Source organism: Schistocerca serialis, chromosome 4 (genome assembly GCF_023864345.2).
Source record: "Schistocerca serialis cubense isolate TAMUIC-IGC-003099 chromosome 4, iqSchSeri2.2, whole genome shotgun sequence".
Taxonomy (NCBI): Eukaryota; Metazoa; Arthropoda; class Insecta; order Orthoptera; family Acrididae; genus Schistocerca; species Schistocerca serialis.
The window spans coordinates 596400020-596426998 of NC_064641.1; the positions used below are offsets into that span (position 1 = coordinate 596400020).

At 36.3% G+C, this 26979-nt stretch overlaps 1 protein-coding gene across 3 annotated transcripts; it reads right to left on the reverse strand.

The window, feature by feature from the left end:
• Nucleotides 1-386: 386 nt before the first annotated feature.
• Nucleotides 387-26681, reverse strand: LOC126475357 (uncharacterized). 3 transcript variants are annotated; one of them, XM_050103171.1, is made up of 4 exons: nucleotides 26553-26681; nucleotides 20835-21063; nucleotides 11060-11172; nucleotides 387-1351 (listed from the first exon to the last, which is right to left on the reverse strand). In XM_050103171.1, exons 2-4 carry the CDS (start codon nucleotides 20959-20961, stop codon nucleotides 1337-1339), a joined length of 255 nt encoding a protein of 84 aa, XP_049959128.1. In that variant the 5' UTR covers nucleotides 20962-21063; nucleotides 26553-26681; the 3' UTR covers nucleotides 387-1336. The 3 variants fall into 3 exon arrangements, 1 of the variants encoding a protein (XP_049959128.1); XR_007586711.1 differs by lacking the exons at nucleotides 20835-21063; nucleotides 26553-26681 and adding an exon at nucleotides 16253-16548; XR_007586710.1 differs by lacking the exons at nucleotides 387-1351; nucleotides 20835-21063; nucleotides 26553-26681 and adding exons at nucleotides 1419-1798; nucleotides 16253-16548.
• Nucleotides 26682-26979: the final 298 nt, after the last annotated feature.

Sequence of the window (26979 nt, forward strand, 5' to 3'; positions counted from 1 at the left end):
TTGCCCTATCCAACCTGTCAACATATTGTAAAACTTGTTCAAGACAAAGTCCACGTACTAAATCCCACCACAACCTTCCTGGTACTCTCAAGTGCATCATTAAATGTCATCAAATCATTTATCAAGGTGTGTTAATTTTTTAAGTTGATTCTTACGAAACTCTTTGAAAGTACCATCTCTGTTTATATAATTAGGAGAAATCAAACATTCACTTTTAATTCTCCTCTGTTCAGCTTTTGAACAAAACTCATATAATTTTTTTTTTTTTTTTTTTTCTAATCATGTATTATTTCCCACTGACATAAATTTAAACTTACCCATGATAAAGCTCTGCCTTCAAAGACATCTTTTAACAAATTTAATTTTTGATTGTCACTCATGCCTGACACAAAACTATCTCTACAGTGGTACAGAAAATCCTCTGGATGTTAATTGTCTGACGGAAAACTTTTGATAGGAATGTTGAACCATGCAGTACCATTGTTTGAATACAAATTTTTGTGAATGCAATTTTCCTGAAGTGCTGAAATTTGTTGATCTAAAACATTTACATTAGTTTATATATTGGTTTCAACATTTAAAATTTTTTGGTTTAAACTGGTGATGTTTTGTTCCATTTTTTCTGCTACAGTCTTCTGTTCAACACTGACATCATTAACATCCTTTGATTGACTTGCCAATTCACTTACTAGCTCATTTTTCAAAACAATAAATTTATTTTCTAAGACATCAACCTTTTCATTCACACTTTTTAACACCTCTGACAACCCATTTTTTAGCTTTGAAACTGATTACTAAATTGGTCTATTTCGTATTGTACCCTATCCATTTTACTATTGTTTTCAGTTTTCAGGTCTTTTAACTGTCCTTGTAGTGAAGTAAATTTTCTATCATTGTCTGTTCTTATTCCAGTTAACTGATTATTAACAGCACTAAGTTTGCTATTGTTAACTGTCTTCATATCCTCTAATTTTGCCTAAATGAACTGCAAAATACCAGTTTTTGCTGTTTCTTTGCTGACTATGATTTCACTCAGCTCAAACATGTCCTGACTGGGTGCCACAGCTTTCACTTCTTCTTCATGTCTGCCCCTGTCTCTACTCATTTTGTTAACAAGCACATGAGTCCACATACAAATTAAATTCGTAAATAGTTTGCACTTATCTTTCCTTTTTGATGTCCCTGGTTGTAGCTGTAAAGGACTCTTTTATTCAATCTGGTCTGTCAGTGTTGGTAGTACATTGTCACTGTTGATACAACTTTGTCGGGCAGCTTTCAGTCTTCTTCTTTTGAGTGATCAGAAATCCATTCGTACATGAACTACAAATGACACAAATCACTCTCCCTTCTCCTGCAACAGACAAAACATCATAATCAGTCAAATGATCCTGGACAATGCTGTCTTCATATCCTCTAATTTTGCCTAAATGAACTGCAAAATACCAGTTTTTGCTGTTTCTTTGCTGACTATGATTTCACTCAGCTCAAACATGTCCTGACTGGGTGCCACAGCTTTCACTTCTTCTTCATGTCTGCCCCTGTCTCTACTCATTTTGTTAACAAGCACATGAGTCCACATACAAATTAAATTCGTAAATAGTTTGCACTTATCTTTCCTTTTTGATGTCCCTGGTTGTAGCTGTAAAGGACTCTTTTATTCAATCTGGTCTGTCAGTGTTGGTAGTACATTGTCACTGTTGATACAACTTTGTCGGGCAGCTTTCAGTCTTCTTCTTTTGAGTGATCAGAAATCCATTCGTACATGAACTACAAATGACACAAATCACTCTCCCTTCTCCTGCAACAGACAAAACATCATAATCAGTCAAATGATCCTGGACAATGCCACCACATGTAATCTAACCTCCCTCACATCAGTTGTTGATTGTCACTGTCCTCCTATAGTTAACCCTTTTAATAAGCTTCAAGAGGAGTGAGATTTACAATAAACATTTTACTTATCTTCTTTCTCACAGTTGGCTCCAGTTCTACACATCTAGGGGCTGATTCTTGAAGCTGAATTTTTGACGTTATATAGATTCTCAACTAGTAAGTTCTGAAGAATTGCCTGAGCTGTAATTTTAGTTTTCATTTCCCCCCCATGAACCATGGACCTTGCCGTTGGTGTGGAGGCTTGCGTGCCACAGAAATACAGATGGCCGTACCGAAGGTGCAACCACAATGGAGGGGTACCTGTTGACAGGGCAGACAAACATGTGGTTCCTGAAGACGGGCAGCAGCCTTTTCAGTAGTTGCAGGGGCAACAGTCTGGATGATTGACTGATCTGGCCTTGTAACACTAACCAAAACAGCCTTGCTGTATTGGTACTGTGAACGGCTGAAAGCAAGGGGAAACTACAGCCGTAATTTTTCCCGAGGGCATGCAGCTTTACTGTATGATTAAATGATGATGGCATCCTGTTGGGTAAAATATTCTGGAGGTAAAATAGTCCCCCATTCGGATCTCTGAGTGGGGACTACTCAGGAGGACATCGTTATCAGGAGAAAGGAAACTGGCGTTCCAAGGATCGGAGCGTGGAATGTCAGATCCCTTAATTGGGCGGGTAGGTTAGAAAACTTAAAAAGGAAAATGGATTGGTTAAAGTTAGATATAGTGGGAATTAGTGAAGTTCAGTGGCAGGAGGAACAAGACTTTTGGTCAGGTGAATACAGGGTTATAAATACAAAATCAAATAGGGGTAATGCAGGTGTAGGTTTAATAATGATTAAAAAAACAGGAGTGCGGGTAAGCTACTACAAACAGCATAGTGAACGCATTATTGTGACCAAGATAGACACAAAGCCCACACCTACTACAATAGTACAAGTTTATATGCCAACTAGCTCTGCAGATGATGAAGAAATTGATGAAATGTATGATGAGATAAAAGAAATTATTCATGAAGTGAAGGGAGACAAAAATTTAATAGTCATGGGTGACTGGAATTCGAGAGTAGGAAAAGGGAGAGAAGGAAACGTAGTAGATGAATATGGATTGGGGGAAAAAAATGAAAGAGGAAGCCATCTGGTAGAATTTTGCACAGAGCATAACTTAATCATAGTTAACACTTGGTTCAAGAATCATAAAAGAAGGTTGTATACATGGAAGAATCTTGGAAATACTAGAAGGTATCAGATAGGTTATATAATGGTAAGACAGAGATTTAGGAACCAGGTATTAAATTGTATGACATTTCCAGGGGCAGATGTGGACTCTGAGCACAATCTATTGGTTATGAGCTGTAGATTAAAACTGAAGAAACTGCAAAAAGGTAGGATTTTAAGGAGATGGGATCTGGACAAACTGATTAAACAAGAGGTTGTAGAGAGTTTCAGGGAGAGCATAAGGGAACAATTGTCACAAAGAAATACAGTAGAAGAAGAATGGGTAGCTCTGAGGGATGAAGTAGTGAAGGCAGCAGAGGATCAAGTAGGTAAAAAGACGAGGGCTAGTAGAAATCCTTTGGTAACAGAAGAAATATTGATTTTAATTTATGAAAGGAAAAAATATAAAAATGCAGTAAGTGAAGCAGGCAAAAAGGAATACAAACGTCTCAAACATGAGATCGACACAAAGTGCAAAATGGCTAAGCAGGGATCGCTAGAGGTCAAATGTAAGGATGTAGAGGCTTATCTCACTAGGGGGTAAGATAGATACTTCCTACAGGAAAATTAAAGAGACCTTTGGAGAAAAGAGAGCCCCTTGTATGAATATGAAGAGCTCAGATGGATACTCAGTACTAAGCAAAGAGGGGAAAGCAGAAAGGTGGAAGGAGTATATAGAGGGTCTATACAAGGGTGATGTACTTGAGGACAATATTATGGAAATGGAAGAGGATGTAGATGAAGATGAAGTGGGAGATATGATACTGTGTGAAGAGTTTGACAGAGCACTGAAAGACCTGAGTTGAAACAAGGCCCCGGGAGTAGACAACAGTCCATTAGAACTATTGACGGCCATTGGAGAGCCATTCCTAACAAAACTCAACCATCTGGTGAGCAAGAAAGCAGGTGTTGACAGATGTGAAAATTACCGAACTATGAGTTTAATAAGTCACAGCAACAAAATACTAACAAGAATTCTTTACAGGTGAATGGAAAAACTGGTAGAAGCCAACCTTGGAGATCAGTTTGGATTTCGTAGAAATATTGGAACACGTGAGGCAATACTGACCTTACGACTTATCTTAGAAGAAATATTAAGGAAAGGCAAACCTACATTTCTAGCATTTGTAGATTTAGAGAAGCTTTTGACAATGTTGACTGGAATACTCTCTTTCAAATTCTAAATGTGGCAGGGGTAAAATACAGGGAGCGAAAGGCTAATTACAATTTGTACAGAAAGCAGATGGCTGTTATAAGAGTCGATGGACATGCAAGGGAAGCAGCAGTTGGGAAGGGAGTGAGACAGGGTTGTAGCCTGTCCCCGATGTTATTCAATCTGTATATTGAGCAAGCAGTAAAGGAAACAAAAGAAAAATTCGTAGTAGGTATTAAAGTCCATGGAGAAGAAATAAAAACTTTGAGGTTCGGCGATGAGATTGTAATTCTGTCAGAGACAGCAAAGGACTAGGAAGAGCAGTTGAATGGAATGGACAGTGTCTTGAAAGGAGGATATAAGATGAATATCAACAAAAGCAAAACGAGGATAATGGAATGTAGTCGAATTTAGTGGGGTGATGCTGAGGGAGTTAGATTAGGATATGAGACACTTAAAGTAGTAAAGGAGTTTTGCTATTTGGGGAGCAAAATAACTGATGATGGTCAAAGTAGAGAGGATATAAAATGTAGACTGGCATTGGCAAGAAAAGTGTTTCTGAAGAAGAGAAATTTGTTAACATCAAGTATAGATTTAAGTGTCAGGAAGTCTTTTCTGAAAGTATTTGTATGGAGTGTAGCCATGTATGGAAGTGAAACATGGATGATAAATAGTTTGGACAAGAAGAGAATAGAAGCTTTCGAAATGTGGTGCTACAGAAGAATGCTGAAGATTAGATGGGTAGATCACATAACTAATGAGGAGTTATTGAATAGAATTGGGGGGGGGGGGGGGGGGGGGGAAGAGGAGTTTGTGGCACAACTTGACAAGAAGAATGGACCAGTTGGTAGGACATGTTCTGAGGCATCAAGGGATCACAAATTCAGCATTGGAGGGCAGTGTGGAGGGTAAAAATCATAGAGGGAGACCAAGAGATGAATACACTAGCAGATTCAGAAGGACGTAGGTTGCAGTAAGTACTGGGAGATGAAGAAACTTGCATAAGATAAAGTAGAATGGAGAGCTGCATCAAACCAGTCTCAGGACTGAAGACCACAACAACAACATTTTAGTTTTACTCTCTCACATTTTTCTATATCACACTGTTTTTACAAAAATTGAAATAATTGTATGGCATTGCTGGCTGGGAGGCCCCATTTGGGGAAGTTCAGCCGCCAAGTGCGATTCAATGCCACTTTGGGTGACTCACGTGCCAGTGATGAGGATGAAATGACGATGAGGACAACACAACACTCAGTCCATGAGTGGACAAAATCTCCAACCTGGTTGGGATTCAAACCTGGGCCCGCTGCATTGCAGGCAAGGACACTTTCATCTAGCTATGCAGGCAGACACTGTCTTTACAATTTCTACTTCAACAGAGCCAAAAGCTACATTGTTCTTCCAAAAAATCAAAACATGCCTGATCACATTAGAGGCCTGTCCTCTACTACTTCGAGCTGCAGTACTAACAATATTCCAAAGGGTTTACAAATGACTTTCTATTAATTTATATTATTATTTTATAAATGAATCCAGAAATAAACATAATAATAATTGTTAGATTGTGTAATTAATAATAGAAATTTAAGTGTGCCAAATATTTCATAATTTCAGATGTTTCTAAAAGAAAATTAATTTAACTGTATATTCAACACTTACACATATTGAGTGTAACAATCAAAATAGCGTAACTTCTTTTTACGGATTTTAGAATGAATTGTAACACATCATGTACAAAATCTCATGAAATTCCTTTAGAAAAACAGCTGAGATAATATTAACCTATTCAAAATTCGAAAAATATATTTTTGGTGTTGAATACTTCTGTTGAGGAAAAGAAATGCTAGAGGAGAGTGTCCCATTACAAGCAGCAAAATGAATAAGTGACTGACAAAGAAACTGTTTTATTTGTATTGATCAATAGTTGTAGCCCTCATAATGACATACTTTATTGACAAAATATTCACAGGGTTCATTTAGTTTTTCTTCTATCATACAGTGCATTTGTGGTAGTATGAGAGCCTCTCCCTGTTTTGTAAGCATTCAACATATTGTAAATTGTAAAAAATTGTTTAATGTCATTTATATCCAAACACTAAATTCTATGATATTTCAGATCGTGGTTAGTCTTCTATAACTTTGCATATTTATAAAAAGCGGTTTGACCCTAGAAAATATAAAAATACAAAGTTTCCAAACTATGTGATGATTTATTTTTACAGAAGCATAAGTAAATAGAACATCACAATCTCATGCATATTCTACACCTGTCATTGTGCGTGTGGTGTATCATAACAAACCATGATTTATGGTAACTTCTGGAGCTAAGCAAAATTTGTGATACCACATACTTGTAAGTAATGTTTTCAAGATATTTAAGTTATATATTGATGCATTTTCTATCTTTTAAAGTTGGTACGCTTTACATGAGTTACCATAAATGCTGCATACTTCAGGTCATTGCAAACAGATCATTACGTAATTCCTCCTCAACTTAGTGGAAATTGTTATTGTATACAGCAAAGGCTAAATCTAGATAAATAAAAGGCAGTGTCCTGACTGACTGACTGACTCATTATCATGCAGCAAAAACCTCTAAGGGAAGAAACTTGATATTTGGGGAGAGTGCTGATCTTATACTATAGGCATCATTGAAGAAGAGATCTTTTGATATTCCATAACTAAGGAAGTGAAACAGGGGATGAAACTTTCTTTGAAAACATGTCACTATGAAGCCAATTTTGTAGCTAGACCTACCAAAATTGGAATTTGGTTTCCCAGTAACAAACAAGGAAAATGTGCTTCAGCATTCTTGGAAATTATCTTGTATGGGGGTGCAATAGTGAGTGAATTTTTATTTAAAATAAACTATTACTAAAGAACTGCCAACGTAGTTCAAAGCTACATCTTTAAGAACTGGTTTTTGACTTCTCAGCAACAATTTTGAAAAAATAAAAATTAAATTAAATTAAAAAAAAAGAAAAATAATAAAACACATGTTTCAGTGTTTACTGTAACTCAGTCCCTCAAGGGAAGATATAGGTGATGAAATGTTTTCTGAAAATATTTCCTTAAGAAAGCATTTTTAACACTAAATCTATGAAAAATTGCATTTGGCTTCTTAGTTTTTTTAAAAAATTATGTTTCACTGTTTTTGGAAATTCAAACCTTAAGGGGATAAAATATGGCCAGATCAATTCACTGACTCATCACTTTCCGGACCAAACCATTAAGGATAGAAACTTGAAATTTGGGGAAGCTGTGGATCTTATACTGTAGGCATCATTTAAGTCATTTAAGAATTGAATATTCAAAATTCCACTTCTGAGGGAGTGAAATAGGGAATGAAGGGCCTTTTGACAATCTGTCAGTATTAAGGCAATTTTGAGGCTAGAACTAAAAAATCTGTTATTTGGTTTCTCAGTCAGAAATAAAAAAAAATAAAGTATGTGATAATATTCTTCTTGGGTCTGCAGCCAGATCATGAAGTTATCTTGACGTCATAATATGATGGCAGATGCAAGAAAGATATTATGTTACTATGCTGGGAGAGCCTACATAATCAAAAAAATATGTGCTTCAACATTTTTGCAAACTCAGCCACTAAGAGAGTAAAATATTCAGTGAAAGTTTTTTTTTTAAAAATAAATTGTTATTAAAGAATTGCTGAAACATTTTTAAAATTAAATCTATGGAAACTGGAATTTGTGTTCTCAGTTAGAACGAAAAAAATTGTGTTTTGAAGGTTTTGGAAATTCAAACCCTAAGTGAGTGAAATAGAAGATGAAACATTTTAAGAAATTATTTCATTTTGAAAGAAATTTCAAGGGTAAATCTAGACAAAATTTGTATGTGGCTCCTTTGTTAGAAATTAAGAAAAAAAAGTGCTTTACTATTTTTGGATATGCAACCCCTGCATGAGTGGAAGACAGGAAGAAAATTTTAAAAAAAATTAGTTGCATCACAATTTTTTAAAAGATAATGTGTTAGGAGATGAACATTTCTATGGAAATAGCTCCATGAGAATGTAACAGGTATGGGTAACAAAAACTTTGGACACCAGCTAGCTTGAGCAGCTTTTTGGTCAGAAGAACATCTGGAAAAAACATGCTTCTATGGCCTTAAGTAGCATGAAAAGTTTAGAAGCTGTTGAAATTTATGAACAACATAAAAATTCAACAAAAGAAAAATAGGGCTCCAAACTTTTCATGAATACAATCAAAAGGTAGGAAAAGCCAAATATTCATTGTCTTAGAACATGGTGGATTATTTAGAAATCTTAAAAATTATACCTTTCTGTCATTTAAAGCTAACCGTGTTACTTACTATATCCTTACATTTTTGTAAACTTGAAGCAAAATAGTGTTGCTTAAATTATTCACTGCTGAAAAACAAGAAATGAATACCTACTGTGCATGCCACTGTCAGCAGTCTGTATACTGTTGTTACTAGGCAACAGCTACATAAAAGTGTCTTTTCTTGTCTCAAACAGTATTTAGTAACATGTGTGTGAAAAGTATATGTCTTGTGTTTATATGGATACTCTGTGAATTGTGGTTGACATTACAAAGTGGCAATTTTAAAGACACTCTCTATAATAAGAAAATAATTTTCTTTCTGAAGAGTTGGCATGCTAACAAGAATCAGAACTGTGAAACCGTAAATCTTCCACAAGCCAGGAAATATTTTGGCTGAAGTCAAGTTTTGTTACTATAAATTTTGCATCTTTGGACAATGAATAAAAGAGCCTCATATCAGGCACTATTATACAGAGGTGTAAAAGAGACTCATATCAGGAACTATTATAGAGAGAAGTATAAAATCATCTTCTTACACTAAATTTGTTGCAATCTTTACACACTGAAGAGCCAAAGAAACTGGTAAACCTACCAAATAATGTGTAGGGCTCCCTGTGAGCACACAGAAGTGCCACAGCAGAACACAGCATGGACTCGACTAATGTCTGAAGTAGTGTTGTAGAGAACTGACACCATGAATCCTGCAGTGCTGTTCCATAAATCTGTAAGAGTACAAGGGGGGTGGAGAGCTCTTCTGAACAGCACGTTGCAAGACATCCCAGATATACTCAATAATCTTCATATCTGAGGAATTTGGTGGCCAGTGAAAGTATCTAAACTCACAAGAGTGTTCCTGGTGCTACTCTGTAGCAATTATTGATGTGTGGGGTGTCGCATTGTCCTGCTGGACTTGCCCAAGTCCATAGGAATTGACAATGGACACGAATGGATGCAGGTGATCGGACAGGATGCTTACGTACAAATCACCTGTCAGAGTCATATCAAGACATCATTCCAACTGCACACACCGCGTATCATTACAGAACCTCCAGCAGCTTGAAGAGTCTCCATAACCATACATGTCCATTGACTCAATAAAATTTGAAACGAGATTCATCTGACCAGGCAGTATGTTTATACTCATCAACAGTCCAGTGTTGGTGTTGGCGGGCCCAGGCAAGGTGTAAAGCTTTAAGTCATGCAGTCATCATGGGTAGACAAGTGGGCCCACGGCTCCAAAACCCCATATTGATTATGTTTCATACAATGTTTCACATGCCTGTTGATGGCCCAGCATTGAAATCTGCTGCAGTTTGTGGAAGGGTAGCACTTCTCTCACACTGAATGATTCTCTTCAGTCGTCATTCGTCCCATTCTTGAAGGATCTTTTTGTGGCCACAGTGAGGTTGGAGATTTGATGTTTTACCAGATTCCTGAAATTCACAATACACTCATGAAATGGTTGTATCTGAAAATTCCTACATCAGAGGTACTTCAGAGATGCTGCGTCCCATTGCTTGTGTGCCACCTATAACGCTACATTCAAACTCACTTAAATGTTGGCTACCTGCTTTGTAGCAGTAGTAACTGATCTAACAACTGTGCCCGACACTTGTTGTCTTATATAGGTGCTGCTGACCACAGCATCGTATTGTGCTTGTTTACATATCTCTGTATTTGAATATGCATGCCTGTACCAATTTCTATGGCACTTCTTTGTATAATGTCAACCTTTCTGATAATGTTAGAAATGTAATGGAGAAGCAGTTTCCATTGCTAGCAGAGTGCATATCTTAATTTCATATCTGCCAAATCTTTTGCATCATTCACCTTTCTCATAAATTATTAGTTACGTCAAGTGAATTTTCATTTGACTCAACTGCCAATGTAATATTAATGGTCTACTGATCAAAAACTGTATGTAACAATTTTCTTTCTCTCATTGACTGTTTGTAATTATTTCACAAACAGGGTATGAAACAACAACCTCCATGCCTCCCCTCTCGATATAATGGTTATAAGAATGGCTACCAGTAAATTCAAAAAGAAATGATAGATAGTGATTTTTCAGTTATCCATTCCTTTTCAAAGCTGGTACACCCACAGCTTGGCTCAAATGGCTCTGAGCACTATGGGACTTAACTACTGTGGTCATCAGTCCCCTAGAACTTAGAACTACTTAAACCTAACTAACCTAAGGACATCACACACATCCGTGCCCGAGGCAGGATTCGAACATGCGACCGCAGCAGTCACGCGGTTCCGGACTGCGCGCCTAGAACCGCTAGACCACCGCGGCCAGCTCACCCACAGCTTGCATCAGTATATTTTCATGTTCCCTATATTTCTCCTCTCCATACATAAACTAGCAGTTTACATTCAAAAAAATTATATTTTTGCCCTTAGTTAATTTCTGAGTAAAGACATTCTTGGTTCTAAAGACTTAACAACTGTTTCAGTATGGTTTATAGTAATATTGGTTACGATATCAGAAACTTACCGTTTGCAGAAAACAAACTATGCAGACAGGAACAAAGAACAATAGTATCCATATCTCTGGTACTGGCAAACGAAGGAGTACCTCAGGCATCAATCCAAAGAGAGCTTCCAGATCTGGAAAGATTTTGTTAATGACATCTTTTAATATTCAAGTGAAAATAAAACAAACTTTGTTAAAATTGGTTGTCTGAATTATGTTAACCATCTAAGAACAACAAAATTGTGAAGCAGAAAGAACATGGACAAAAAGAAATCCACCAAGGAAAGTATATTTGTTGAAACTGACATTGTTTATTGGTCCCTATAACAAAAGAAAATGGTGACTTGCTTGAAAAGTTTAACAGTCGTCTAAGAAAAAGGACCTAACACACCGAGAACTGACCCTAATATACGAGTGCATTTCAATTCAGGTAAAAGCAGGTTAATCTGTGAAATTTTAATAAAAAAAAACCCTGAATGGTGAAATGAAATGGGATTTGTGCATGCAGTTCAACCTACACAGTGTGCTGTGACTGTTGACACTGAAGCACAATAAATTGTGTGATATCATAAAGACTGTGTAAGTCTAGAAGATTAGTAATGTAAAACACACACTGAGAATCTTATCATGTGGCTGTGTGTGTGTGTGTGTGTGTGTGTGTGTGTGTGTGTGTATGTGTGTGTGTCTCATTAATTTATTCTGTTAATCATCACATTGAGTGTATCCTATTATAAAGTATATATTCAGGATGTAGACTTAGAAAAGGTAAATTTTAACAAACTGAAGCAATTATTAAACTGCATTAAAAATTGTCCATTGTTAAACAATCATTTTTGCTAACATATTTGGAAAACACTGTGATCTAAATCTAATTTTAATAAATTATTGGTCTTTATTGCAAGAAAGATGTTTTATTTATGGTGACCATAGAGAATGGCCTTCAGTGGCTCACACAGATATTGAGTAGATCTGTAGTGTGTGCCACAAGTCATAGTCATCAGCTGCTTTTTGCGTTCATGTTCTTAATGCTGTATTAATGTTAATTGAACAGACTGCTTTTAAATCCAGAAACGTGTGCATTCATGTAGGGAACAGACTACTGACCTTGCCACATATAATGTCATTCAAGAAATACAGCCAAAGCACATATGACATGACGAAAGTTGTACTATTAATTTTTACATACCTTACTCTAATTTATTTACTTATTTAGCTTCCATGTTATCATACAAACAATACTGGATTTGTCAAACACAGAAATACAGAGAAATCAGCAACATAGAATGTAAAAAATGAAACTGCCTACAATATATGTCATTAATTTACAATTTCTTTGCATATGAAGGGTGTATAATAATTTATTTCCAAGTAACAACTACATACTTAAAAAATTGCAATATAGATAGTAAAGTAGTATAGTATAAACTGAAACATGTAAAGACAGAAACTTCTCACTCGACTGATCACACAACTGCATTACATATATTGTAGGTTAGGTTATAAAATAATTTTCTTAATCTTAAAGATATTCATTTACTGAGTAGCAAGAATTATCATTTAAAATTTGCTAAGTTCTAATTTAAAATTTGTATCGCTCTTTGAGTCTTTAATGTATGGAAGTAGTGCTTTGTAGAGCTTAATACACATATACATGCTTCTGAGTTCATGTTATTTTTTTACTTGTTTTATGTGGGAATCATTCTTGTTCCTTGTGTTATAATTGTGACAGGCAGCATTTACAAGGAGATTGCTTAGATTTGCTTTTGTCAAGAGTTCACATTTAAATATCTAGAGTGATGGCAGAGTAGGTGTTCCTAATTTTCTGAAAAGAGATCTGCAATGATTTATGTAGGACTAGGAGTACTTATTCAAACAACCCATTTTCGTAAGATGAAAATTTCTTTTACATTAGATATTGAGCTGCCCCAGAATACTATTCTATATGAGTAAATAGAAAGAAAATATTCAAAATATGCCTTTCTGATGCCTTCTAAAGTACAAATATATGTGACAACTCTCAGTGCAAAGCCGGCTGTGTTAACTCTATGTGCAAGGAATCCTTGCATGGTGTTTCCAGTTCATAGCTTCATCTGTGCACATTCCTAAGTCTTGCAAACTGCACTCTCTTTATTAGTCTGTCAACCAGCTCTAGATTAATGTCTTTTTCCAGAATAATTTCACCAAACTGTTTGTTTTCTTTGCATTCAGAGTAAGTTCATTTGCACTGAAACAAGTTCCAATACTTTTAGTGAATGGGGTACATCTGATAAACAGTTATGAATATAGTATGTATTCCTTCTTTTTTATATTGTAGGTTTAATTGTTTTTTAGTGTTATTTCTTCCTCTACTCAAATTATACTAGTTTGATTTCTTACAATTTCTCATGTAGTTCTTGATTTGTTGTCTGAGTAATTGATTGTTGTGGTTTTCAGACCAAAGACTGGTTTGGTGCAATTCTCCTTGCTGCTCTATTCTGTACAAGCCTCTTCATCTCCAAGTAACTACTGCAACCTATATCCTACTGAATCTGCTTACTGTATTCATCTCCTAGTCTCCCTCTATGACTTTTACCCTTCACGCTTCCCTCCAATACTGCATTTGTGATCCCTTGATGCCTCAGAACATGTCCTATCAATCAATCCCTTCTTTTAGTTGAGTTGCACCACAAATTCATCTTCTACCCAATTCTATTTAGTACCTCCTCATTAATTATGTGATCTACCCATCTAATCTTAGGTGTTCTTCTGTAGTACCACATTTCAAAAGCTTCAATTCTCTTCTTGTCTAAGCTTTTTATCATCCATGTTTCACCTCCATACTTGTCTACACTCCATACAATACTTTCAGAATAGACTTCCTGACACTTAAATGTATATGGAATATTAACAAATTTCTCATCTTCAGAAATGCTTTCCTTGCATCACCAGTCTGCATTTTATATCTGCTCTACTTAGACGAGCATCAGTTATTTTGCTGCTCAAATAGCAAAACTCGTCTATTACTCATTTCCTAACCTAATTCTCTCAGCATCACCTGATTTAATTCAACTTCACTTCATTATCCTTGTTTTGTTTTTGTTGGTGTTCATCTTACATTCTCCTCTCCTTTCAAGACACTGTCTATTCCATTCAACTGCCCTTCCAAGTCCTTTGCTGTCTCTGACGGAATTACAATGTCATTGGCAAAACTCCATGTTTTTATTTATTATCCATGGATTTTAATTCTTACTCCAGATTTTTCCTTTATTTCCTTCCCTGCTTGCTCAATATATAGATTGAATAACATTGGGTATAGGCTACAACCTTATCTCACTTATTAAATTGTTAATGATTAAATTGTCATTATATAGCAATTTTGACTTTGCTATTGCCTTTTGGTATTTTACATAGGACACTGACTGTGGATCTGTGCACATTTCTTGGTTCAGCACTATGCGTGGTCATTGCATAGTGCATGTAGCCTGTTGCATAAACCCTGGTGCGGAAGACGCAAAACACAAACGAACTGCGGGATCACCACTATGCGAACAGGATCGGTAATTGGGACATAGAAAACTTAATTCCCATATATGTCATAGCTCATATATATTTACATTTGACACTGTGTCCGTACTGAATGAAGTATAACAAAGAACTGACTAAAGTAAAGTTAAGGTGGAGTGTCGACAGAGCCCTTAGAGTTCACAGATATTAACTTTCGTGATCGATACGAACTATGTGTCTCCAATTTTATCTTCCAAACTTAGTAATAGCAAGAGAAATGTAGATGAGCTGTGGAAAGAATTCAAACTTATGCAGAACAAAGTGAATAATAGAGTGAATTATCCCAATGTAGTATTAACTAGTGAAGTAATGACAGGGAAGTCCATACTGCTGATTTTTTGAAAGGTTCAATCAAGCCTTGCTCAAGAGTTGGGAAGATTAAAAGAAGATTAAATTTGCAGTGGGGTACCTTTTAGGAGAATCTTCAGAGTGGGGTGCAGTGAACATAGGGAATAATTTGTTTTGGAGAGACAGTATAACATCGCAATGTTGGTGTTTATGCATTCTGAAGTTAATGGAGGATGAGATTGTGTGGCATGTTCATATTGAATATTGACATTTCAGGATAAAGAAATGTATACCTCATATGAATAAGTTCTATTATTTTAAAATGCTGGGACATAAGGTAGCATCTTTAATTAGGACTTGTGAAATCTGTCAGAAGGTGAAAGAGAGTAACACTCGTATTAAATACAAAATGTATCCCATCATTCCTAAGACATTACATAATCTTACAACAGTGAATTTCTTTGGACCACTCCAAAAGGAAAGGGAGGAGTGTCATACATTGTGTCATAGAGTGTTGGTCAAAGTATGTTAAGTTGTATCCTATTTAAGAAATAAACACACCAACCGTGATACACAATCTGCAACAATACTTTCTCGAGGTAGGCAAACCAAAACGATTTCTCTGCTATAATGGGCCACAAATTGTCAGTAATGAATTTAAAGAATATCTAGCATGGGAGGATATTTGTCAAGTATTAATATCCAACTATAACCCTCGTCAAATCCATGTGAATGAGTAATGAAAGAGATTGGGAAATTATGCTGCACCTTCTGCCATGAAAATCATACGTTATGGGCAACAAAGATCAAAGACTTTGAACTTATTTTAAAGTAATTTAGAAGTAATTGGCAAACCTTTCATAGGGGAACCTCTCATTAAATGTTTCATTTAGCCTGAACAACCTACTGATGATTACCAACTTAAACAGGAAATAGTTTCAAAGAATCTAGTTGACAAGGCACAACAATGAGTGAGTAGACATAATGAGAAGGCTATTGAGCCTTGGTACAAGGTCGATGACCTAGTTCTCATGTCACAGCATCCTCAAAGCTCTGCCCTGAAGAAGGAGGCACATAAAATTTTCCAAAAGTATGAAGGACCCTACCGAGTGCAAGAGGTAATACATCCCAAACACTTATTTTTAGTAAATCCTATAACAGGATCAGAAAAAGGAAACTACAATGTTAAGAATATAAAGTTGTATACTTCTCAGGGCACTAATGTTCTGTTTTAATGGGCAGAGTGATGACCGACGGATCACTAGTTGTTTTTGGTGTTTCCTCTGCAATAAAATTTTCCTGCATGGAATTCCCCCAACTTCTTACACTATCTCCCTTCTTCTTATGCTATCACTCTACTTCTTATACTATCCTATCACCCACCATTATGAGAAGTCATCCTCGGTTGTCAGAGAATTGTGACTGTTAATTCGCAGTCACACTCCGCTCTAGTCAGCGGTGGTCTCAATTGTAATGTCGACAGCAGCTGACACAGTCTCTGGAGGAGTGTGCCCTCTAAGTATTTGGAAGAAGTCAGCCTCGGTTGTTAGAGGATCATGCCAGATAAGTATTTAAGTCACCTTCATGCTTTGCTCTAGTCAGTGGTTGTCTCTATTGTAATGCTGACAGCAGCCAATGCTCTTCACATACAGTTAGGTCTTATTTTTGCCTAGCCAGCCAGTCTCTCCTGCCATCCATGTATACTTAGGTCTTATTTTTGCCTAAGCTACTCTTTGAAAGTAATCTCTTATCCAGTTGGTCTGTGCAAACCTGGATGCAGATTAATAAACTGCAGAGAATGTTAGATTAATAGAAAATATGATTTTAATGGATCATTATATAATTGTGATAATATGATACATAATTTTATACATAACACAGAATTGAAAAAAATTTTTTTAATGAGATGTGATGTATAGGGGAGCACTTATATTAGTTTTTGGAGGGGGTGGTAATGGAAGTACAAACATGTCTAACAAAGAACACACACCACACCTCCCAAACGACCCTCGCAAACAAGCGTGACTGATTCTTTACCATTGGCAGTTCCATAGGTGTTGCTAAGATTTTTCTTCAGAGACCTCAATGGTGAAGGTGAGAATGTCCATTCTGTAAGAGAAGATTAACACCATACTTCCTCTGGCTTTTCACTCAAGTACCAGTGAGGTAGGGATCCTGGGGAAGGGGGGTGGGAAGTGTTTCCTGTCTTTGTGGCTATCTTCTTTCACATCTTAGAAACCATATATATATATATATATATATATATATATATATATATATATATATATATATATATATATATATATATATATATATATAGAGAGAGAGAGAGAGAGAGAGAGAGAGAGAGAGAGAGAGAGAGAGAGAGAGAGAGAGCTTTCCTGAAAACAGCTTTCGCATCCCGCAACTACCCTCCCGACCTGGTACAGAAGCAAATAACCAGAGCCACTTCCTCATCCCCTCAAACCCAGAACCTCCCACAGAAGAACCACAAAAGTGCCCCACTTGTGACATACTTTCCGGGACTGGATCAGACTCTGAATGTGGCTCTCCAGCAGGGATACAACTTCCTCAAATCCTGCCCTGAAATGAGATCCATCCTTCATGAAAACCTCCCCACTCCACCAAGAGTGTCTTTCTGCCGTCCACCTAACCTTCGTAACCTCTTAGTTCATCCCTATGAAATCCCCAAACCACCTTCCTTTCCCTCTGGCTCCTACCCTTGTAACCACCCCCGGTGTAAAACCTGTCACATGTACCCTCCCACCACCACCTACTCCAGTCCTGTAACCCAGAAGGTGTACACAATCAAAGGCAGAGCCAGGTGTGAAAGCCCTCACGTGATTTACCAACTGACCTGCCTACATTGTGATGCTTTCTATGTGGGAATGACCAGCAACAAACTGTCCATTCGCATGAATGGACACAGGCAGACAGTGTTTGTTGGTAATGAGGATCACCCTGTGGCTAAACATGCCTTGGTGCACGGCCAGCACATCTTGGCACAGTGTTACACCGTCCAGGTTATCTGGATACTTCCCACTAACACTAAGCTGTCAGAACTCCGGAGGGAACTTGCCCTTCAGTATATCCTCTCTTCTCATTATCCGCCAGGCCTCAACCTCCACTAATTTCAATTTTCCGCCGCTCATACCTCACCTGTCTTTCAACAACATCTTTGCCTCTGTACTTCTGCCTTGACTGACATCTCTGCCCAAACTCTTTGCCTTTACAAATGTCTGCGTGTGTCTGTGTATGTGCGGATGGATATGTGTGTGTGTGTGAGTGTATACCTGTCCTTTTTTCCCCCTACCTAAGGTAAGTCTTTCCACTCCCGGGATTGGAATGACTCCTTACCCTCTCCCTTAAAACCCACATCCTTTCGTCTTTCCCTCTCCTTCCCTCTTTCCTGACGAAGCAACCATTGGTTGCTAAAGCTAGAATTTTGTGTGTATGTGTGTGTCTGTTTGTGTTTCTGTCGACCTGCCAGCGCTTTCGTATGGTAAGTCACATCATCTTTGTTTCACAAAAAATACGATTACGCAAACAATAATCTTACACATCAAAAGGGAGAACTGTCAAGGGTTGTGGGACGTAGGGGTAAAGGAATGTGTACACACACATTGTCATTTACTGTGACAGTTCTACATCTCACACAGATCAATGATGATTCTATATCACATATGTACATAAGATATAAAAACAAAGATAATTCTACATCAGAGATACATAAGAAGGAAGTGTGAGTAATTAAGGAGAGCACAAACCAAGGAGGAACTAATCAGCATAAGCCAGGGAGGAACTAATAGTGATAATTATTCAGTAATAGCAGTCAAACAATTGTTTTGATGATTTGTAGGATTGTGGGAAAAGTATAGCATAAGTAAACGTATAATGTATCGAACAGTGTATATAAATGTGGCGTCTACTGGAAGCTTAGAAGTGGGAAAGTGGTGAAGGACTCTAGGGGATTAAGTGAAGTGTTAGGAAGTGAGTGTTAACTGTGAAATAGATTTTATTTTCCAGAGGATATTTAATTATAGTGTACATAATGTTGTATACTTGGGAAATGAACCATGAGTCCTACTCAGGAATGATAAAGCGTGGGGTGGATGCAGCAAACCAGCAAACATCTATTGGATATAAAGGGCAGATAGGCAGACCTGAGAAAGACTCACCTATACTGTGTGGACAGGCGCACCAATAAGGGGATGGACTTGTACCATAGGAAAATAGGAATTAACAGAAGGAGGAAGTGCACTCATAGTGTCAACCCATATGTGTGGTATAGGTACTGTTCCTAAAGGGAAAAGGACGCTATCGTGGCAGAAGTTACACATTTTGTAGGAATTATTCTGGTAAATTTGAATTCTGTATTCCACTAGCATTATTATGTTTTATGTTTATGGGTGTTGGAAAGAACAATTTCATTTGCCCAGAGTTCCTCCAGACTACAAGCCACTGTAGGTAATGAAACTATTACGTACTAAAGAAAAAATGGTACAGAGAATTAGATTGAAGTAGCAAACAATTGTCTGTGACATCTGGAGTTTGTGATTGGAAATCAAGAATGTTGTCCATTTGATTCCTAGATATAAAAGTACAACTCCAACATTAGGTGAAATGCTTAGACAGTTATCAAAATGAAAAAAGAAGAGCTAGATATTAAGTACACAATTGCTATAAGAAATATAATGTATAATGATTAAAATATAAATTTGTGCTATGTGAGATATTAAAGTATATAATGAATATGTATAAAATTCTACATGTTCGAGCTAAGGGGAGTAATATGTAGTGATATTTCGGTGAAAATTCTGGAGACACTTGGCCTTCCATCGTCTTGTACGCCCAATATTTTAAAAGTAAGTGTGCATGTTGGAAGCTTGTACTGAGGAAACAATAAGCAGGGCAATCGAATGACACTGACAAGTGTTTGCCGCAAGGGCCACAGATGCTGTGTGAAAGGACATGGAGTAATTAAATGATATTCTGTGCTGTGTTAGTGAATGTGATTGTTGAAGAAAAACAAAAAAACAAAAAATTTGACTATAGAATTTTAACTTTGTTCATGTCTTAGCTCTGAACGAAGCAATTATTATTATTATTATTAAGATGCATGAGATATCTATAAATTATTTGGTTGTTAAAACCAGGTAATTGTGATTATATTTAACTGTATCTAATGACAACCAAAGATGAAGAAAATCCTGAAGGTCTAAAAAATTCATATACTATTAAATATACATCAAAAACTGTGTTTTACTACTGTCAACAGCTATGTAAATATTTATTGTTACTACCAGTTTTGATTTTTACTGAGTCATCAGGCACAAGTAGTTTTCCAATTACAGTATCTATGTGAATAAGTATGTGATGTTTTCCTTACTCTACACAATGTCCTAAAACATAAACTGAAGAAATAAAACCCAATATGTAAGATTTGAAGACTTCTTAGATTATCATTTACATCAGTTGTGTAATAAAAGTCTACATAAAACCTCTGGAAACTTGTTGCTATATTTATGAATAAAAACTCCCAGTAATGTTGAGGTTTTTGCAACAAAAACAATTACTATAATTCAAAGTACATACATGATCAATATGCCACCTGAGAATTAATAGTCTTGTGGTTCATATACTATTGAAATGTATGAACATCTTCAAAAATTCCTGAAAGGTGAATTCCCATAGCATTAGTGTGTGAAGCTCTGATGTTTTCACACATTTGAATGTTTCATTAAAGATTGAAAGAAAGAAAACATCATTTGGAAGTAAAAGTGAAGCCTTGAATTTCCCAAGTTAAGTGACAAAATGTATAATAATTGAGAGTACAATTAATTTTGTTACATTAATAATGGTATCGTATGAAAGTATAAAATTGCGCTAATGACATGATAGATGGAATATCTACAAGAAAGTGCATGCTACTTCTTATCACCACAACTTAATAATAATGTGTTACCTTTAACAAGAAAACAGCTTAGGGGAAGCCTATAAGTGTGTGATACAATCCCATAAGCACAAAAATAGTTCACTGTGAAGAAAAATGCTAATCCAATATTCAGGAAGCTTAATATACATGAATCCATATGACGCACTTGATCATTAACAAGGAAAGAACTTAGCAATATCAGTACACCAGAGCCAAGTTGCCGAGAAGATATAACATGTGTAAAGGCCTTGCACCATACCTGAAAACAAGAGACCAGAATTCCTGCATATAAAATATCAATAACATGTAAAAGTTTATACATTTTAAGTAATATTTACGTTGTGATTACTTTGTGTATATTATGATTTTCTTATCTTTTATGAGAAAGGAGTGTAATTTTTATAGCTATGGAAATTAGAGTATAAATAAAACACATGACAAAAGTACTGAATTCTAAAACTAGTGCTATGTAAGAAATTTCTAGTCACTAGAGAGTAGAGAAACAGATAAAGAAAGATTTTTATTTAATATCCACTGTGTGAATGGGATAAATAAACATTTTTTGTTGTAATATTATAGAGGTAGAAGAAAGAAAACAGGAAAAATGGAGACAGCAAATGTTTATTGTTAACTATTATCATCTCAAGTAGTATATTACAATTTATCCCACCCCTGACAAATAGATGATTAGCATCTTAATCACACAGTCACCATATACAGTTCAGATGATGTGAGGTTTTTATGGGCAAGATAGATAACGATCAGTCTTGTAGTACTTTGTCTGGCATTAAAATAACCTAATTTTATTCTAGAATATGAACTGAACCTCAGTATAAATTAAAGGATTTTACTCTTGAACATGAGAATCAACACATTGTGGTTCCACTGACAGACTCACGTCACACCTAAGTCAATGATCAGAGGAAGCCAGAAAAACACCATTGGTATTCTTATTAGCTCTTATTTATCAGTATCTCTGTTGACTCCTCCAGATTCCCCTGCATCACTCTTTGTATATCTTTTCAACTTTTCAAGTTTTGTATTTTTAAAAGTTTGTCATAATTTCGCACCTCCTTCAAGGGTTTGACTGGTGTTTCCACCTATTACAAAAATTGTTTTCAGGATTTTGAAAATACTGGAAGAACCATATAAGCTAAGTTTAAGAAAGGTGAAGTTTATTGAAAAACATTGCTTAAATTAACTATTTAACTGAAAAATAATTCACAGAATAAATTAAATGTAACATTGCAGTAAATAAATTACAAATTGTACAAGATTCTAAAAGAACTGAAAGTAAAGCAAATCTATGTCTTATTATTTTTAGCAGCTTCTGTACATTGATTTTTTTATGGTGTTTAATATGGAACTGATTTTGATTGCACCTGTTAAATTATTAACTGTGTATGTATAATCAACAGAAAATGAAAGAAAAAGAGGGCTATACCACTGAGAATAGATTCCATTCCAAGCATTCTGTACTTATTATAATTTTATCACCATTTCCTTAGATTGAGGCATCCAACTCATTGCTTATGTAATTGAAGTCAAATTTAGCATCTGTGTCACACTGTATTAACAAGACAGCTAAACTTGACAATCTGCTTCACCTGTACTTGACCTTAAGTAGTTTTTTATCATCTTTAATTAGCTAAAACTACAGTCAAGTTGTCAAAAACATCCTCAAACCTATTTCATTGTTTGGATAAGAATCTCATAAGGCATACTAAAAAAACTCCAAATGGGAATCTATATAAGTGTCCTTTATTATCTATTTCTATTTGAATTTCATTAACTAAATCTGTTGTATCAATATTTCTGTTACCAAAATATGCTGCATATTCTTCAAAATAAGAAAGGGAAGTCTCAGTTAACAATTTCCTGCCAGGAAATTAAAATGAGATAAAATGGTGTATTATATGTTGTGTAGGTAGATGATGAAAGGTCCCCAGGATGCCGTAAAATTAAGGTTTGTTAAAAAAGAAAAAAGAAAAAACTGAGTAACCAGAGAATTGGCAAAGACATTAATTATGAATGCACAGTAAGGCACAGACAAATGAACAGAAAACATTCATTTCCTGTACAGTTTTTTTGTTTTTTACTCTTACACTCTCTCTTGTAGGTAGGAGGACGATGAAGATGTGTGCTTCTTGATATGAAGTATTCCCAGCTCTGTGTAACATGTGTTTGCATGAGTAATAATATATTGAAAAACAGTATCAAGTATTTTTATTTATTGAAGTGAAGTGAAGAACATATAATGAGGATTTTCTTGTTTATGACAAGCACTGGTGTTCCCGGAGTCCACCGCCAGCAGCTTCAATTAGAATGTAAGTGAAGTCCAATGACCAGAACATACAAAGAAGCTCATTGAGCCATGTGTGGCTCTTGTTACCACCATCATGTATTTTACACCCTGTTTTTAATGTACTTTAACCTCACTATGTTAATTTAAATTACTACTGACCGGGGCTAGCATCACATATCGATACATCCCCTCTCGTAGTATGTTTGCTTGACTGCTTGACTGCTATTACTTCCCGGTCCTTGTCTGTCATAAGGGGAGTTTGGGTCATGAGTTTGGGTTGCTAGTTCGGGTCTGCCGGTCTGCCAGTCAGTTGGAATGCGTCTGAAGCATAGTCTGGACCTGCCAGTCGGGGAGTTGCAATGCTGCACTGGTGCAGTTGGGTTGGAGCAGCAGTGAGGTCTGCGTTGACATGGCTCACCCGATAATTGCTGCCATGTTTGCTTGAGCTGGGCCATGGTCTTGGTGGATCATTGGTCGGTCGTCCTATCAGATCGTTAATGTGTCGGCTGTGTGTGTGTGTGTGTGTGTGTGTGTGTGTGTGTGTGTGTGTGTGTGTGTGTGTGCATTAACTCCCAATTTGTCTTCATGTGTGCTCAGTTACTGTTGGGTATCATTCAGGTCTTCATGCAATCATGCAAGTGTTTGTCAGGTTGTGTGTGAAGATGGTGTTATTTCTACACACAACTATTTTAGATGTGGGCATTCTGAGGGCAGTTGGTCAGTTGCTGTGGACCAGGGAAGTTATCTCCGAGTGGTGCAGTTGGCTGGGTCCGCTGGCAGTCCCTGAGCAGTGTCAGAGCATGTGTGGAGTTGTCCAATCACTATGAACTTTGTGGTTCACCAACCCAGGATGTCAAAGCAGAGTAGTGGTTTCAAGTACCCAAGCCACGTCCATTCTTGTTGTGTGGTTCATTTTGGTGGTTCACTGTTTGGAGGCTTTCCTGTAAGCGACACCGTGTGTTTTTATTGCTAAAATTTAGCTGCCATGTGGTGGAATAGACTATATTAATTGACTACAATCTAAGTGCACCAGTGGAATTTTCTGCCTTGTGGTCATTAGTGTTCTGATACCTGCCCTGGCCACTAACGTAATTTCAGGCAGTGTCCTTTCCTCACCTGTTGTCGCTGTCCAACACAGTGTGCAGTTTTGACAGCTTAATACCTGTACATATTCGATTGTGGATAATCATGCTTGTAGCATTTTGTGTTTGAATTCTCATGTACCGATTGATGGCAAGGAAGTCTTTTGTTGGTCGGTCCATGGCTGCCACTTGGTTGGGTTCCAACTGATCAAGTGTAGTTGGGCTGGCCACCTGCCTCACCTAAGTGAACGAGGGCAGACCAACTCCCTGGAGGCCTCTGAGTGCTGTTGTCTTTACTGTCTTTCTCACCAGTGTTAAGTTGTCTGTTTATAATCTATCATAGCAAATGATTAAAAAAAATTATTGGTTTTACTGTCTTTTATGTAAGTAAGTTTGAATTCTGGCAAGTGGTTATTTGCTGAAAGGTTATTGCCATTGTGTTGTCTTTCTTTTAGTCCATTTTGCACTTAAAACTTAAGGCTTATGGTTACATTTTTTTTTAATTTTGGAAAATTAATTGTGGGCATTCAGCCTTGGAAGCTTATTCTTAAAATTACATTTCAAGCTGAAACATTGCGGCTTGGAACCTTATTCATAAAATTACCCTTTAAGCAAAACATTGCAACCTTCTGCCTTCGAAAGGTTATGGCAATTTATGTTAAAATTATCAAAATTTTATTGTGGGCCTTCAGCTGTTTGAATTGCAACTTGTTTATGTTTGTCTATCAACTTTGCCTTGAGGCTTTCAGCCTAGCAGTAATAAAAATATATTTTAATTATTTTATTTGCTATTTTAAATGCATTTTTATCTCGTTGATTTTTAAGATTTCTTGTTTGGAGCCCTTCAGCAATGAAAGAATTTTATTTTGGAAGCTTGTTGTTGTAAAAGTTTGGCTATGTGCCACTTTGGTCATAAATGTGTTATTAAATTACAATAAATTACCTTATTTGGCCCTTACCACAATCCTAATCACCTGTTCTGCCCAGCAGGTTTAGCGGGAGTTTCACTCATAACATTTTAATAATTCCTTCGTATCATATTCTACAAAAATGTGTCTTCATTCTCATAGTCCATAATAAAATTTAGTAAAATTTAATTTTTTTGATTACATCTGTCGACCTATGTGCCAGGACCTCAGAGCACCAGTTGTGAGTAGTGTTTATTAACTACTGTTGTAGTAAGAAATTTCTGTGACATTGTTATGAATCATAAAAACTAATTGTCTGTATTTTCTGTTTGCATGAATCATGGTGGGAAGTAAGTATTACAAAAACACAAAAACTGAGGAGAAAAATTTTGAAAGGAATAAGAATTGGACCCAGGTATATAAAATTTTCCATAGTAAGCTCTTTTGTTCAACGCAGCACAGGCAGGGTGGCTATGCAAGTTGCTTGCATGGTTAATATTGGTAGCACCTCTTTTGAAGTAGATAGAAACCTTTTCCTCATTATTCCCTTTCTTGAATTTTATTTGCAAAAAATTTATAGAAATTTTTCAGTGTCACGTGCATTCTCAGCAAGACATAAAGAATTGTGACACAATAATTTGCACATCATAATTGACATAAGACAGGCTTTGACATAATGTAAATTACAATTGCCAAGTGTAATAATTAGCATATGAAATTTTAAGATTTTTGTGAAATTTCTATTTTTTGCATATTCATATAACATGACCAAAAAATATGTGCCCATTGTTGATGGCGATAGCAAAAACCCAATCAGCCAACGTGATGTAGCATTGCATGATTGAACAATTGATGTTTGGGAGCCATGCACGCCTGCTGCAGAAAGTTTAAGAAGATCAGAGATGAGTGTCACAGCAGTGACAAATGATAGTGATGCTCCACAGCAAAACAACCTTGACAACGCAACATTTACAATTGACGAGACAATGTCACACATATCCCAGAGTGCGTTACTGCTCATTAATGAAACATTGGAGAGTGATTCCAATATGGATTTTGACAACACATTACAAACACCACTTGGTCACTACACAAACATTAACTTGGGAAGTACAGCTGACTGCAACCACAGTAGTGCAACTAAGGATTTACAAGACACTGTCTCATAGAAATTTTATGATTTAGCAAAAATTTTCACACTGAAATCAATAAAAAACTGAATGATATGAAAACACAGGTAAAGCGCGAAGCACTTTCTGAAGTTAACAGTAACATTATGGACTTAAAATTGAAGGTAGATTCTTTTAATGATACCATGATCTAGTAGAGCTACAGATAAAGAAAATCACAGACACAAACACAAACATTGAAGCTACACAAAATTAGTTGGTTTTGATAGTACAAAAGGTAACCACCGTCATTAACAAATTAAATAAAGACTATTAATGTGTACCTTTAGCTGTAGAAGAGCTCACATTAAGGGTAGCAACATTAGAAGTTGACTCAGCATGTGCTAAGAAGGTGAGAGAGAAGATCAATGAAAATGTGAGTGACATCATTAGTCAAGCTGAAGCAGGTACATTAGATAAGGGTAATACCATTGCAGAGAAGTTAGTAACCAATTGTAAGTTATACACAGAAGTTGCAGAAAACGCTATTCAGAAAAAAGAAAATGAAATCATGAACAAAGTAAACATTAATGTACAGTACGCGAAAGATAGGATCTGCAATCTTTTAGAAGAAAATAGTATCAGGTTGCAAAATATGCATGTAAGTAATACACAGGCTACAGTGAACAAACCACAACCTGTTGGTATTAATCCACAAAAGTCCCACAGCAGGTGCCACTGACAGTTGTAGAGTGCAAAATATAAACATAC

What these genes read in the sequence shown, in the direction of transcription:
- LOC126475357 (XM_050103171.1), bottom strand. Translation starts at nt 20,961, where the DNA reads ATGGATTCATGTATATTAAGCTTCCTGAATATTGGATTAGCATTTTTC. An exon ending in AAGCTGTTTTCTTGTTAAAG is followed by an intron (nt 11,173 to 20,834) that starts GTAACACATTAT and finishes AAATCTTTCCAG; the next exon opens with ATCTGGAAGCTCTCTTTGGA.